General features: G+C 40.3%; 1 protein-coding gene across 1 annotated transcript in view; it reads left to right on the top strand.

Moving 5' to 3' along the window:
- The first annotated feature begins 1,038 nt into the window (after positions 1 to 1,038).
- The window catches only part of CCDC150 (coiled-coil domain containing 150), a 97,481-nt gene continuing 82,027 nt past the window's right edge, over positions 1,039 to 16,492 (top strand). The window contains 2 exon segments of the mRNA XM_035305198.3: positions 1,039 to 1,181; positions 5,348 to 5,511. Of these exon segments, the coding sequence (XP_035161089.3) occupies positions 1,146 to 1,181; positions 5,348 to 5,511 (200 nt within the window). The 5' untranslated portion in view covers positions 1,039 to 1,145.

The raw sequence follows: 16,492 nt of genomic DNA on the forward strand, positions 1-16,492 counted from the left end.
TGCATTTTAATTGCCCTGGCAAGGATAACAGGTGTTCTGTCCAGCCACCCAAACTCAAAGCCGCATCGTCCTTGCCCTATAGAAGGCTTTCCCTTAAGTGAGAATTCATATTCTTAAAGCAAAACAACTCAGAAGCGCCGGCCTGGTGATGCACGCCTGTAATTCTAGCAGTTTGGGAGGCTGAGGCGGGCGGATGGCTTGAGCTCAGGGTCAAGACCAGCCTGAGCGATATGGTGATAACCCCGTCTCCACGAAAAAATACAAAAATTAGCCAGGCGTAGTGACGCGCCCCTGTGGCCCAGCTACTGGGGAGGCTGAGATGGGAGGATCGCTTGAGCTCGGGAGGTCGAGGCGGCAGTGAGCCAAGATACACCACTGTAATCCAGCCTGGGCGACAGATCAAGACGCTATCTCAAAAAAGCAAAGCACCATAAAAAGGAAGGGTAGTTCATGCTTTTTTTCGTTTCATAGCTACAGATTTACAAATACCTATTAACTTGTCGACAGGGCAAGAAATAATTTATGCTGAAGAGACAAAAGACCAGAAATCAGATTTCTGTGTTTTACTCTCCATGTGGCCATCATGGACGAGGACGAAGAAGGTCTTGGTTTCTCCTGTAACGAGAATGTTTCAGTTCTGAATTTTTAACCAATTTTTATGCTTGTTAACAAAATCTGCTTTTTTTCTATCTTTCGGAAATGACTTGATCCTTAGTCCTCCTCCATGTAAAAAAGCTGCCTAGGCTTGGACTCTGCAGCAGCGTATGTGTTTACCAAGATTAGCTGAACACCGCAAGTTCACCAGGCAGACATAAGTCACTGTGAGGTATATAGCACAGGACCTCCCGGAGGGCAGCGGCCGGAAACTACATATCCCGGCGTGCCCCACTCGCGAGCACAGTGGAGCCTGTCGTCATTAGGTTCACGGCGCTGCGCGTTCCCTGAGCGCCGCCGGATGCCGGCCTGGGTGCAGCACAGGGCGGAGGGCTCTCCTGGACCGGGAAAACTGCAGTTCCCGGCATGCTCTGCCACGGGTGCGCCTGCGTATGGGAGCTACTGCCCCTAGGAGCGGGTTGGTTTAAAACGCTCTCTTAGTTCCATGGAAACCCGGTAGCCTGCCTCAGTACGGAACCTCAGGCGCACGGATGGACTGTGGGGTGAGGCTGCCAGGCCCTGGGCGGGTGAGCAGCGGTCGGAGACCCGTGGGGGAGAGGCGTCGGCTTAGATAGTGACAGGCACGGCTACCTGCCCCCTTCTTCCTGTCCTGACCGAGTCCACTTTCGCTCCTTGGACCTCAGGGCCCTGACCTAAGGAGCTTCGGCGTTGAATGCAGGTGAAAGCCATTTAGGAGGGAAGTTTGCATTGACCTGGCCCCAGCTGAGGGATGGGAGATAGCCACCGAGGCCTCCAGATAAGCCCAATACCACCTTTATTTATATGTTAAATAGGAGGTTAATAGGTTCCTGAGAAGGCTATTTCGGCGTTAATGTTTGATTTTTTTTGCCACTAGTTATCCTCCCTGGCTTGTTTACCAGAATATAGGTGTCAGGAATTTGCACTTGTTGTTTACGCAGTACCTGGCGCTTTTGCTAGAACGGAATAAACATTCGTTAAATTCCTGTTGAAGTATCTCCTGTTTATTTACTACCCATAATTTCCCAGGCACTGTGCTAGGCTCTAAAGGTAGAAAAATGTGTATCTTGACCCCACTTTGGAGAAGTTTGTATTAATCCGTCGTAAACGCCCCACACACGTGCTTCTAATTAGTTAATCTTGGCGTGCTCGGGAGTACGCCTTTAATCCTTTCTGTTCTGTTATCCTGCCTTAAGGTTTTATTAGCTTTTAAGAATTTATTTCTCCAGTCCACACCTCGTCCCCGAACTTAAGATCCACAAATTCAGTCGTGTATTGGGTATCTTTCATGTTTTAAATTTGACAGTTTATAAACTACCCTCTATCTTTTCCACAGAACGGGTTCTTCCTTAGTAAGTTTCCATTGTCTCAATGATAGCACCATCCAGGCCAAAAAACTTATTTTAATCTTGGCTTGTTATTTTAATCTCATATCTCATATCTAATCCATCAGCAAAAGCTATCTTTCAAGTACATCTAGCCACTAACCACTTCTTAAAATAGGAATACCACTGCTGTCACCCTGGTTCTGGCCAGCAGCATCTCTGCTTCTCTTGTTCTTCCACCATGTGGAGTGGAAGGGAGTCAAAGTGATCCAGTTAAAAGGAAAGTTAGACAGCACTCTTCAGCTATAGACCTCCGGTGGCTCTGAGAATCACTGAAAGTAAAAGCCAGACTTTTACAATGGCCTTCAAGGCCCTATGTATTCTCTTTTTATTATTACCTTCTGACGTCATCTCTCTCCATATTCTGTGTTACTCCTTCCTCTCCAGCCAAATTCACCTCTATTTTGTGTGGACTCATCAGACCTTCTAACTTCAGGCCTTTGCACTTGCTGTTTGAGTCTTCTGGAACTTTCTGTCCTCTGATATCTATATAGCAGGTCTTTGCTCAAATGTCATGAGGCTTTCTTAGACCACCCTATTTAAAATGAAAACCTACCCGGCAGCCTCCATCCCATGTTCTTTCCTATTTCATTTTTCTCTAGTACTTATCACAAACAAACAATGTATCTTATTTACTGTCTGTCTTCTTCAACTGGAATATAAGCTCCATGAAGGCTGCGAGTTTTGTTGGTACTGCTCTACCCCGCCCCCATCCCTCCCCATTGCCTATAATAGTATCTGGTCCATGGTAAATGTTCAGGAAATATTTGTTAGATGTCTGAGTGAATGAAGACATTGTTACCAAATTATTTTGGTGGTTGTGATAAACAACCTTGATTCCCTGGACTGTTATTTTGGAACCAACAGCATATACTTGGATATGCTCTTGCCAGTGTGCACCTATTGCCAGGTGTAGGAATGGAGTCTGTGTCCACAGAAGCAAGTGTTTTCAAAGTCTTCTGGCTTGTACTAGTATATCACTTGTGACATTGGTCTCTTTTTTTGGCCATGCTTTCCGTAAGATTACCTGCCTAGAAGCTCTTTGGAAATATTCTCCCTAAACATTAAGACAAAATTCTATTAGTTTGATTTTGATATTGCATAGAAATTAGTTATGAATGAACTTTTTAAAAAAATAAAAGATTTTATCTTAGTTTTTTTTTTTTTAATTACTGTTACTATTAAGCATTCATTAGGACTTAGGTTCAAGGTAGCAGTCAATATTTGCTTCTTTTCAAACCCAACAAAGCACAGATTTGTTAAAGCTGTTGTCTCTGCTAGAATGTCAGCCATTCTTTTCGTGTAAGACTGTGCTTCTTAGACTATGAGCTATAGAACTGTGACTTATGAGGATCTGCCAAGTGGCCAACAGAGAGAGAGTGTGTGAGTGTGAGTGTGTGTGTGTGTGTGTGTGTGCATGCGCACGTGTGTATATGTATGTATGTATGTATGTATGGGGATGGGTGGCATTTCTGCTATCCCTGTTTTGGGCCTACCAGATGGGGAGGACAGGCAAGGGTATGAGTAATTGCAGTGAAAATGAGAATCTCTCCCGAACTTTAAGCCCCAACTTGGTAGATTCATTTACTGGATTGAAGTTCTTATCTCTACTTTAACAGCCTCCCAGATACTTGGGGACTCTGCCTAGTGGCTTTAAGGCTGTCCTCTTGCTACTCAGCCATCATTGCTCCCTTGCTTCCAAGGACTCTCCTGACCTTGGCACTGTTTGGTTTTTGTTTTTGTTTTCCTGTGGTAGAGGGTGGAGATGGTGGTTGGAAGGAAGGATTTTCAGCTAACCCTGAGACTTGTTTTTTATTTTTGTTTTGTTTTTTTTTGAGACCGAGTCTCGCACTGTTGCTGGGGCTGGAGTGCAATGGTGTGATCTTGGCTCACTGCAACCTCTGCCTCCTGGGTTCAAGTGATTCTCCTGTTTCAGTCTCCTGAGTAGCTGGGATTACAAGTTCCTACCACTATGCCTGGCTAATTTTTTGTACTTTTAATAAAGACAGGGTTTCACTATGTTGGCCGGGCTGGTCTCAAGCTCCTGACCTCGTGATCTGCCTGCCTCGGCCTCACAAAGTGTTGGGATTATAGGCGTGAGACACCGAACCCAGCCAGACTTGTTTTATTTCTATTTTTTTAGAGACAAGGTCTTGCTTTGTTACCCAGGCAGTGGCACACTCAGCTCACTGTAGCGAGAAGCTCAGTCTTTCCATAGCCCCCACCATGCTTCTTGTTCCCTTCACTCCTGCCACCAGTCCTCCACTTTATGAATTCCTGCCCTGGGTCCTGGGACCACCTTCAGCAACTTGAACATTTGGTTGACCCCCCTTTCACTTCCAGGAAGGTCAGAGTAAGGGAGATACCTGATTATATAGCAAGTGGGTAGAAAGGTATACTCCTGATATCCCTGATTGGCCCCTTGTGAACACGTTCCCACAGGAACACTAATGTTAGAGATGGCTAAGGTTTATAGCATGATTGGTATAGAAATGTCTGTACAGGATGGAGTTACAAGAAAATGTTTTTCAAATTTTCACCAATTACCTTGTCATTGAACATGGTTCATTTACACGTAGGGACTACATAAAAGCTAATTCTGCTTCTGTCACTAATGTCTTGAAAGAGTATTTTTACTATTCTCATTTATTTTCATTGGGTTTTGGGGGAAGGTCTGTGGAAATTTGATGTCAATAGCTGTAGAAAGGTCTTTGCTCATGCTTTAAGTTAAAGATACATATTTTTTTAAATTGCTGCTTCAATTTAGTATATATAGTATATATAGTTGGCAAATAATTTATTTTATGACAGCTGTACAGAGGTCCAAGTATATGTTTTTCAAGAAGGTTGGATGGTAATAATGTTATGATGAAAATGGCTAGTAATAAAAGCCATTCCCTCAGCAAGTCCTAGGTCCTCGTGTGTGACTAATAGTGACAAATAGGATAGGCTAAATTATGATGAAATAAACTATTCAAAAATCTCAATGGCTTACAACAACATAGGTATATTATATGTCAGGACATCTACACTGTATATCACGCATGGGTTGTGGGTCTGTTTGATGTCATCGTCACCTTGGGACCCTAGCTCATAGAGAAAGTCTTACCTGGGATATTTCTCTTCTCATAGAGGAGGGAAAAGAGAGAGATGGTGAAGAACAAGCTGGCTCTTCTAACTTCCACCTACATTTAATTGGCCAAAGCAGGACACATGACCATTCCTGAGTTCAATAGGACAGTGATGCATAACCCTAACACAGGAATGGCAGTGATTAATTTTGAACAATAACAGGACCTACGACACTAATATTGTGACTATATTCTTAGGTATGTATGGAAACTACAGTGTCCAGATCAGTCCTTTCTCCAACCCACATCAGTGCTACAGCTTCTGAAACATTCACCATACTTCAGCAGAGGATGAGAATAGTTGAGGAACAAACCAGTTCACTGAGGGATGACCTAATAATATTGGACTTTTGTGAAGAAAGGTAACAAATAAAAATGAACTAGATCTCTGTAGGTTGAAGAATTTTGCTTTATTGCCTATTAAGTCACAGTAGTTTGGCAGATGAGATGGATATTTGCAAAATAACTGAGAAATAATTTTCACTGGAGCATTACTTAGAAAACATTTGCAAAATGAAGAGTTGTCATTCTGTGATTGAGCTAGAGCTACTATCACTTTTCCCCTAAACAGATATTTAAAGTGTACAAACTTAAATATCAGTGTACAAACTTTGGTATTCTGTTCACTTGATTAAAAACAAAACATGTAAGGCCGGGCATGGTGGCTCAAGCCTGTAATCCCAGCACTTTGGGAGGCTGAGGTGGGTGGATCACGAGGTCAAGAGATTGAAACCATCCTGGTCAACATGGTGAAACTCTGTCTCTACTAAAAATACAAAAAAGTAGCTGGGCATGGTGGCGCATGCCTGTAATCCCAGCTACTCAGGAGGCTGAGGCAGGAGAATTGCCTGAACCCAGGAAGTGGAGGTTGTGGTGAGCCAAGATTGCGCCATTGCACTCCAGCCTGGGCAACAAGAGCGAAATTCTGTCTCAAAAAAAAAAAAACAAACGTAATTTTTTATGTAATAAATGATTCATTCTTGTTTTAAAATAAAAAGACATATTAAGGTCAAAAGCTAAAATGTTGCTTCATGACATTAATTTGGTCATTTTCTTCTCCCATATTGTAAATTAAGAGAGGTTTTTGAAGTCTTTAAAAATTTTATGATTTAGAATGAGATAAAAAAAATTGTGTTTCCCCTAGTGCTTCTAAACAAGTTATTAAAAGTTGGATTATCAATGGCCTGCAGAATCTCTGGGCTTAAGCAGCCAATTTAGAATTTACTGGTGTGATTTTTTTTTAAAAATTACATATATATTTCCTGAGTGTCTCTCATTCAGGAAAGATATAAAATTAGTATAGTTGGTATTCTAGCACCCATGGAATAAATAACTCCTTAGTAGTTAAAGATTAAATTTGGTACAAATGTTGAGTATGTTAGTTACACAATAGGAATATTTATTATGACTTTAAACATTTTCTAAAAGCATGAATATATTGCCTCCATGTTAACTTTAATAGTTCACTCTAATAGAATTAATATTTAACATTTAATGCATATAATATGTGCCCATAAAATATACATATATGTGTACATATTTTATATGCATGTATTATGCACCTAATGTACTTTAAATAATATATTTTATGTATCACTTGTTTATACATTAAAAAAGTTTTATGAAAAATTCATATAAAAATAAACAACAATTAAAAAGTCAGTGGCCCTCATTTATTCCACATTGGTCTGGTGTTTACCTAATAGCAATCTCTATATTTAAATTTGGAGTGGTTAATAAATGCTTGTTAATGAAAGAATCTATTCTTTTTTCTTTTTGTATGTTTTTAATTGGTAAATAATTGTACATATTTATGGGGTAAAATGTGATTTTATGATACATGGATGCATTGTAGAATGATTGAATCAGGCTAATTAACATATCCATCACCTCACATACTTATTTCTTTGTGGTAAAGAGATTTAAAATTACTCTTAACAATTTTGAAATATGCAATACATTATTATTAATTATAGTCAATGTACTTTGCGGTGGATTGCTAGAACTTATATCCTCTTAAGCTGGAGCTTTGTATTCTGATGAACAATCTCTTCTTTCCCTGTCCACCTCCTCACTTCCACCCAGCCTCTGGTAACTACTGTTCTACAGCCTTTACCATTCTACTTCTATGGGTTTGACTTTTTAAGATTTATGTATAAGCAAAATCATGCATATTTGTTTTTTCATGCCTGGTTTATTTCACTTAGCATAATGTCTTCCGAATTCATCCATGTTGTCACAAATGACAAAATTTTCTCATTTTGTAAGGCAGAGTAGTTTTTCATGTTTATAGATGCAGGGTACCACATTTTCTTCATCTATTGATGGGGATTTATGTTGTGTCTATATCTTGGCTGTTGTGAATAGCGCTACAGTGAACACAGGAGTGCAGATATCCCTTTAACATACTGGTTTCAGTTCCTTAGGATATGTACCCAGAAGTGGGATTACTGGATCATATGGCAGTTCTACTTTTAGTTTTTTGAGGAACCTCCATACTGTTTTCCAAAATGATGATACTAATTTACATTCCCATCAACTATATACAACTATGTACAGTTCTCTCTTCTCAATACCCTTGCGAACTTTGTTATCTTTTATCTTTTTGTTAATAGCCATTCTAACAGATGTGAGGTTTTCTCACCATGTTTTTAATTTGTATTTCCCTGATGATTTGTGATGTTGAGTATTTTTTTTCCGTATATCTATTGGCCATTTGTATGTCTTCATTTGAGAAATGTCTATTCTGGTTTTTTTCCCATTTAAAAAAATAAGCTTATTTTCTTGTTATTGAGTAGGTTGAGTTTCTTGTATATTTTGAATATTAGCCCTTTATCAGATGTATGATTTGCAAATATCTTCTCCCAAACTGTGAGTTGTCTGTTCACTCTGTAATTGTTTCCATTGCTGTGCAGAAGCCTTTTAGTTGGATCCATTCCTATTTGTCTATTTTTGCTTTTGTTGCCTGTGCTTTGGGAGTCATATCCAAGAAATTGTTGCTGAGACCAATGTCAAAGAGGTTTTCCCTTATGTTTTCTTCTAGTAGTTTTAGCTTCAGGTTTTATGTTTTATATCTGTCTTTAATCCATTCTCAGTTGATTCTGGTATATGGGGTAAAATAAGGGTCCAATTTCATTCTTCTATATGTGCATAGTTTTCCTAATACATTATTGAAGAGACTGTCCTTTCCCCATTGTGTATTCTTGGCATCTTTGTTGACAATCAAGTGATCATAAATGCCTGGGTTTATTTCTGAGCTATTCTATTTCATTGGACAGTGAGCCTTTTTATGCTGCTACTATGCTCTTTTTATACTATATCTTTGTAATCTATTTGGAATTAGCTAATGTGATGCCTCCACCTTTGTTCTTTTGCTCAAGATTGCTTTGGCTATTTCAGGGGTCTTTTGTGGTTCCATATGAATTTTCAGGTTTTTCTATTTCTATGAAGGATGACATTGGGATTTTAATAGTGATTGCACTGAATCTGTAGATGGCTTTGGGTAGTATGGACATTTTAACAGTACTCATTCTTCTAATCCATGAACCTCGGATGTCATTCCATTTACAGTCATGTGGCACATAAGGACATTTCAGTCAGTGACAGACTGTATGGTGGTCCCATAAGGTTGTAATGGAGCTAATAAATTCCTATCGTCTGGTGATGTCATAGCCATGGAAGTGTTGCAGTGCAAGGCATCACCTTTTCTGTGTTTAGATATACAAATACTTACCATTGTGTTACAGTTGCCTACAGTATTCAGTGCAGTAACACGCTATACTGGTTTATAGCCTAGGAGATATACCCTAGGTATGGAGTGGGCTATACCATCTATGTTTATGTAAAAATACTCTATGATGTTTGTACAACGACGAAATCGCCTTACAACACATATCCCAGAATGTATCCCTGTCATTACATAACTCATTACTGTATTTATGTCATCCTCAATTTGTTTAGTCAGTCTTTTAAGAGTTTTTATTGTATGGATCTTTTTTTTTTTTTTTTTTTTTTTGAGACGGAGTTTCGCTCTTGTTACCCAGCCTGGAGTGCAATGGCGCGATCTCGGCTCACCGCAATCTCTGCCTCCTGGGTTCAGGCAATTCTCCTGCCTCAGCCTCTCGAGCAGCTGGGATTACAGGCACGCACCACCGTACCCAGCTAATTTTTTGTAATTTTAGTAGAGACGGGGTTTCACCATGTTGACCAAGATGGTCTCCATCTGTTGACCTCGTGATCTACCCGACTCAGCCTCCCAAAGTGCTGGGATTACAGGCTTGAGCCACCGCGCCCGGCCTATTGTATGGATCTTTCACCTCCTTGGTGAAACTTATTCCTGAGTATTTTTTTGATGTGATTGTAAATGGGATTATTTTCTTAATTTCTTTTTCAGATAGTTCATTGTTAGTGAATAGAAATGCTACTGGTTATTGTTTGCTGATTTTGTATTCTGCAACTTTACTGAATTAATTTATTCTAGTAGTTTTTTGGTGGAGTCTTCAGGGTTTTCTGTACATAAGATTTTGTTTGTCTTCAGCAAAAAGAGACAGTTTCACTTCTTCCTTTCCTGTTTGGATGTCTTTTATTTCTTTTTCCTTTCTGATTGCTTTGGCTATGACTTACCACAGTAAACTGAATAGAAGTGGTGAGAGCGGGCATCCTTATCTCAGTCCTGATCAGAATCTTTCAACTTCTCACCATTGAGCATGATGTTACCTGTAGGCTTATCACATCTGATCTTTATTAGGTTGAGGTACATTCCTTCAATACCTAATTTCGTGAAAGGTTTTATTATGAAACATTGTTGAATTTTGTTAAATGCTTTCTCTTCATCTATTGAGATGATTATATAATTTTTATCCTTCATTCTTTTAATACAGTGGATCACATTTATTGATTTGTGCATGTTGAACTGTTGTTGCATCTCAGGGATGAAACTCATTTGATCATGGTGAATTATTCTTTTACTGTACTGTTGAAAATAGTTCACTAGTGGGGTTTTTTTTTTTTTTTTTTTTTTTTGACAGAGTCTCACTCTGTCACCCAGGCTGGAGTGTAGTTATGCTATCTTGGCTCACTTCAACCTCTGTCTCCCAGGTTCAAGTGAGTCTCCTGCCTCAGCCTCCTGAGTAGCTGGGATTACAAGCGCATGTCACCATGTGTGGCTAATTTTTGTATTCTTAGTAGAGATGGGGTTTTACCATGTGGGTCAGGGTGGTCTTGAACTCCTCACCTTGTGATCTGCCCTTCTCAGCCTCCCATAGTGCTGGGATTACAGACATGAGCCACTGTGCCCAGCTGCTAGTGTTTTACTGATGATTTTTGCATCTACATTGAGGGATATTGACCTGTAATTTTCTTTTCTTTTTTTTTTTTTTTTTTTTTTAATTTTTTATTGGATTTTAGGTTTTGGGGTACATGAGCAGAGCATGGAAGACAGTTGCGTAGGAACACACATGGCAGTGTGCTTTTCTTTCCTTCTCCCCTTCACCCACATTTGGCATCTCTCCCCAGGCTATCCCTCCCCACCTCCCCCTCCCACTGGCCCTCCCCTTTTCCCCCCAATAGACCCCAGTGTTTAGTACTCCCCTTTCTGTGTCCATGTGTTCTCATTTTTCATCACCCACCTATGAGTGAGAATATGCAGTGTTTCATTTTCTGTTCTTGTGTCAGTTTGCTGAGGATGACGTTCTCCAGATTCATCCATGTCCCCACAAACGACACAAACTCATCATTTCTGATTGTTGCATAATATTCCGTGGTGTATATGTGCCACATTTTTCCAATCCAGTCTATTATCAGTGGGCATTTTGGTTGATTCCAGGTCTTTGCTATTGTAAACAGTGCTGCAATGAACATTCGTGTACATGTGTCCTTATAGTAGAACGATTTATAGTCCTTTGGATATATACCCAATAATGGGATTGCTGGGTCAAATGGAATTTCTATTTCTAAGGCCTTGAGGAATCGCCACACTGTCTTCCACAATGGTTGAACTAATTTACACTCCCACCAACAGTGTAAAAGTGTTCCTTTTTCTCCACATCCTCTCCAACATCTGTTGTCTCCAGATTTTTTAATGATCGCCATTCTAACTGGCGTGAGATGGTATCTCAATGTGGTTTTGATTTGCATCTCTCTGATGACCAGTGACAATGAGCATTTTTTCATATGATTGTTGGCCTCATATATGTCTTCTTTCGTAAAGTGTCTGTTCATATCCTTTGCCCAATTTTGAATGGGCTTGTTTGTTTTTTTCCTGTAAATCCATTTGAGTTCTTTGTAAATTCTGGATATCAGCCCTTTGTCAGATGGGTAAACTGCAAACATTTTTTCCCATTCTGTTGGTTGCCGATCCACTCTAGTGACTGTTTCTTTTGCCGTGCAGAAGCTGTGGAGTTTCATTAGGTCCCATTTGTCTATTTTGGCTTTTGTTGCCAATGCTTTTGGTGTTTTGTTCATGAAGTCCTTGCCTACTCCTATGTCCTGGATAGTTTTGCCTAGATTTCCTTCTAGGGTTTTTATGGTGCCAGGTCTTATGTTTAAGTCTTTAATCCATCTGGAGTTAACTTTAGTGTAAGGTGTCAGGAAGGGGTCCAGTTTCTGCTTTCTGCACATGGCTAGCCAGTTTTCCCAACACCATTTGTTGAACAGGGAATCCTTTCCCCCTTGCTTGTTTTTGTCAGGTTTATCAAAGATTGTATAGTTGTATGTATGTTGTGTTGCCTCCGGTGCCTCTGTTTTGTTCCATTGGTCTATATCTCTGTTTTGGTACCAGTACCATGCTGTTTTGATTACTGTAGCCTTGTAGTATAGTTTGAAATCCGGTAGTGTGATGCCCCCTGCAGTGTTCTTTTTGCTTAGAATTGACTTGGCTATGCGGGCTCTCTTTTGGTTCCATATGAAGTTCATGGTGGTTTTTTCCAGTTCTGTGAAGAAAGTCAATGGTAGCTTGATGGGGATAGCGTTGATTCTGTAAATTACTTTGGGCAGTATAGCCATTTTCACGATATTAATTCTTCCTAACCATGAACATGGAATGTTTCTCCATCTGTTTGTGTCCTCTCTGATTTCGTTGAGCAGTGGTTTGTAGTTCTCCTTGAAGAGGTCCCTTACATTCCTTGTGAGTTGTATTCCAAGGTATTTTATTCTTTTTGTAGCAATTGTGAATGGCAGTTCATTCTTGATTTGGCTTTCTTTAAGTCTGTTATTGGTGTAGATGAATGCTTGTGATTTTTGCACATTGATTTTATATCCTGAGACTTTGCTGAAGTTGCTTATCAGTTTCAGGAGTTTTTGGGCTGAGGTGATGGGGTCTTCTAGGTATACTATTATGTCGTCTGCAAATAGAGACAATTTGGCTTCCACCTTTCCTATTTGAATACCCTTTATTTCTTTTTCTTGCCTGATTGCTCTGGCTAGAACTTCCAGAACTATATTGAATAGGAGTGGTGAAAGAGGGCATCCTTGTCTAGTGCCAGATTTCAAAGGGAATGCTTCCAGTTTTTGCCCATTCAGTATGATATTGGCTGTTGGTTTGTCATAAATAGCTTTTATTACTTTGAGATACGTTCCATCGATACCGAGTTTATTGAGGGTTTTTAGCATAAAGGGCTGTTGAATTTTGTCAAATGCCTTCTCTGCGTCAATTGAGATAATCATGTGGTTTTTGTTTTTGGTTCTGTTTATGTGGTGAATTACGTTGATAGACTTGCGTATGTTGAACCAGCCTTGCATCCCCGGGATGAATCCTACTTGATCATGGTGAATAAGTTTTTTGATTTGCTGTTGCATTCGGCTTGCCAATATTTTATTGAAGATTTTTGCATCTATGTTCATCATGGATATTGGCCTGAAGTTTTCTTTTCTTGTTGGGTCTCTGCCGGGTTTTGGTATCAGGATGATGTTGGTCTTGTAAAATGATTTGGGAAGTATTCCCTCTTTTTGGATTGTTTGAAATCGTTTTAGAAGGAATGGTACCAGCTCCTCTTTGTGTGTCTGGTAGAATTTGGCTGTGAACCCGTCTGGACCTGGGCTTTTTTTGTGTGGTAGGCTCTTAATTGCTGCTTCGACTTCTGACCTTGTTATTGGTCTATTCATAGCTTTGGCTTCCTCCTGGTTTAGGCTTGGGAGGACACAGGTGTCCAGGAATTTATCCATTTCTTCCAGGTTTACTAGCTTATGTGCATAGAGTTGTTTATAATATTCTCTGATGATGGTTTGAATTTCTGTGGAATCTGTGGTGATTACCCCATTATCATTTTTTTATTGTATCTATTTGGTTGTTCTCTCTTTTCTTTTTTATCAGTCTGGCTAGTGGTCTGTCTATTTTGTTGATCTTTTCAAAAAATCAGCTCTTGGATTTATTGATTTTTTGAAGGGTTTTTCGTGTCTCGATCTTCTTCAGTTCTGCTCTGATCTTAGTTATTTCTTGTCTTCTGCTAGGTTTTGAGTTTTTTTGATCTTGCTCCTCTAGCTCTTTCAATTTTGATGATAGGGTGTCAATTTTGGATCTCTCCACTCTTCTCATATGGGCACTTATTGCTATATATTTTCCTCTGGAGACTGCTTTAAATGTGTCCCAGAGATTCTGGTATGTTGCGTCTTCGTTCTCATTGGTTTCGAAGAACTTTATTTCTGCCTTCATTTCATTGTTTACCCAGTCAACATTCAAGAGCCAGTTGTTCAGTTTCCATGAAGCTGTGAGGTTCTGAGTTAGTTTCTGAATTCTGAGTTCTAGCTTGATTGCACTATGGTCTGAGAGACTGTTTGTTATAATGTCAGTTGTTTTGCATTTGCTGAGGAGTGCTTTACTTCCAATTATGTGGTCAATTTTAGAGTAGGTGTGATGTGGTGCTGAGAAGAATGTATATTCTGTGGATTTGGGGTGGAGAGTTTTGTAAATGTCTATCAGGTTTGCTTGTTCCAGGTCTGAGTTCAAGCCCTGGATATCCTTGTTAATTTTCTGTCTGGTTGATCTGTCTGATATTGACAGTGGAGTGTTAAAGTCTCCCACTATTATTGTGTGGGAGTCTAAGTCTCTTTGTAAGTCATTAAGAACTTGCCTTATGTTTCTGGATCCTCCTGTATTGGGTGCGTATATATTAATGATCGTTAGCTCTTCTTGTATCAATCCTTTTACCATTATGTAATGTCCTTCTTTGTCTCTTTTGATCTTTGTTGCTTTAAAGTCTATTTTATCAGAGACGAGAATTGCAACTCCTGCTATTTTTTGCTCTCCATTTGCTTGGTAAATCTTCCTCCATCCCTTTATTTTGAGCCTTTGTGTATCCTTGCATGTGAGATGGGTTTCCTGGATACAGCACACGGATGGGTTTTGGCTTTTTATCCAATTTGCCAGTCTGTGTCTTTTGATTGTGCATTTAGCCCATTTACATTTAGGGTTAATATTGTTATATGTGAATTTGATACTGCCATTTTGATGCTGTCTGGCTGTTTTGCCCATTAGTTGATGCAGATTCTTCATTTTGTTGATGCTTTTTGCCATTTGGTATGTTTTTGGAGTGGCTGGTACTGGTTGTCCTTTTCTATGTGTAGTGCCTCTTTCAGGAGCTCTTGTAAAGCAGGCCTGGTGGTGACAAAAATCTCTGAGTACTTGCTTGTTCGCAAACGATTTTATTTTTCCTTCACTTATGAAGCTCAGTTTGGCCGGATATGAAATTCTGGGTTGAGAGTTCTTTTCTTCAAGGATGTTGAATATTGGCCCCCACTCTCTTCTGGCTTGTAGGGTTTCTGCCGAGAGATCTGCTATGAGTCTGATGGGCTTCCCTTTCTGGGTGACCCGACCTTTCTCTCTGGCTGCCCTTGGCATTTTTTTTTTCATTTCAACCCTGGTGAATCTGATGATTATGTACGTTGGGGTTGCTCTTCTTGAGGAATATCTTTGTGGTGTTCTCTGTATTTTCTGGACTTTAATATTGTCCTGCCTTGCTAGGTTGGGGAAGTTTTCCTGGATAATATCCTGAAGAGTATTTTCCAGCTTGGAGTCATTCTTTTTGTCACATTCAGGTACACCTATCAAACGGAGATTAGGTCTCTTCACATAGTCCCACATTTCTTGGAGACTTTGTTCATTCATTTTTGCACTTTTTTCTAATCTTGGCTTCTCGTTTTATTTCATTTAGTTGATCTTTGACCTCTGATATCCTTTCTTCTGCTTGGTCAATTCGGCTGCTGAAACTTGTGCATGCTTTGCAAAGTTCTCATGTTGTGTTTTTCAGCTCCATCAATTCACTCACGTTCCTCTCTAAATTGTCCATTCTTCTTATCATTTCCTCAAATCTTTTCAAGGTTCTTAGTTTCTTTGCATTAAGTTAGAACATGTTCTTTTAGCTCAGGGAAGTTTCTCATTACCCACCTTCTGAAGTCTGATTCTGTCATTTCATCACACTCATTCTCTGTCCAGCTTTGTTCCCTTGCTGGTTAGCAGTTGTGATCCTTAGTAGGAGGAGAGGTGTTCTGGTTTCGGGTGTTTTCCTCCTTTTTGCGCTGGTTTCTTCCCATCTTTGTGGATTTATCCACCTGTCGTCTGTGTAGTTGCTAATTTTCAGATTGGGTCTCTGAGTGGACATCCAGATTGTTGATGATGAAGTTATTTCCATTTCTTAGTTTTCCTTCTAGCAGTCTGGCCCCTCTGCTGTAAGACTGTTGAGGTCCACTCCAGGCCCTGCTTGCCTGGGGATCACTTGCAGCAGCTGCAGAACAGTAAGGGTTGCTACCAGTTTCTTCTTCTGCTATCTTTGTCCTAGAATGATGCCTGCCAAATGTCAGCCTGATCAGTCCTTTGTGAGGTGAATCTTTGGATATACGGGGGTCAGGGAGCTGCTTGAGGAGACAGTCTGTTCTTTATAGGAGCTCAAGTGCTGAGCTGTGGGCTCCGTTGTTCATTCAGAGCTGCTAGGCAGGTATGTTTATGTCTGCTATAGCAGAACTCATAAACCCCCTTTTTTTCCCTGGGTGCTCTGTCCCGGGGCTTTATTTATGAGTATCCATTGTGCTGCTGCTTTTTTTTTTCAGGGCTGCCCTGCCCAGCAAGGAGGCAGCCTAGTCACTGTCTGCCTGCAGAGGCTTTGCTGAGCTGCTGTGGGCTCTGCCTTGCTGCCTTATGAACTTCCCCGTGGTCCTGTTTATATGGGTGTGTGGTTAGAACTGCCTTGGCAATGGTGCCCCGCCTCTGTAATGGCAGACTCTCTGTTATGGCAGGTTGCCTCGGCAACGGCAGGGTGCATCAGCAATGGCGGACTACCTCTGTAGGGGTGGAGTGCCTCAGTTATGGTGGAACGCCCCTCCCCCACAGAGCTGGACCATCTTAGGTTCAGCTGT

The sequence above is a fragment of the Callithrix jacchus genome, chromosome 6 (assembly GCF_049354715.1).
Source record: "Callithrix jacchus isolate 240 chromosome 6, calJac240_pri, whole genome shotgun sequence".
Taxonomy (NCBI): Eukaryota; Metazoa; Chordata; class Mammalia; order Primates; family Cebidae; genus Callithrix; species Callithrix jacchus.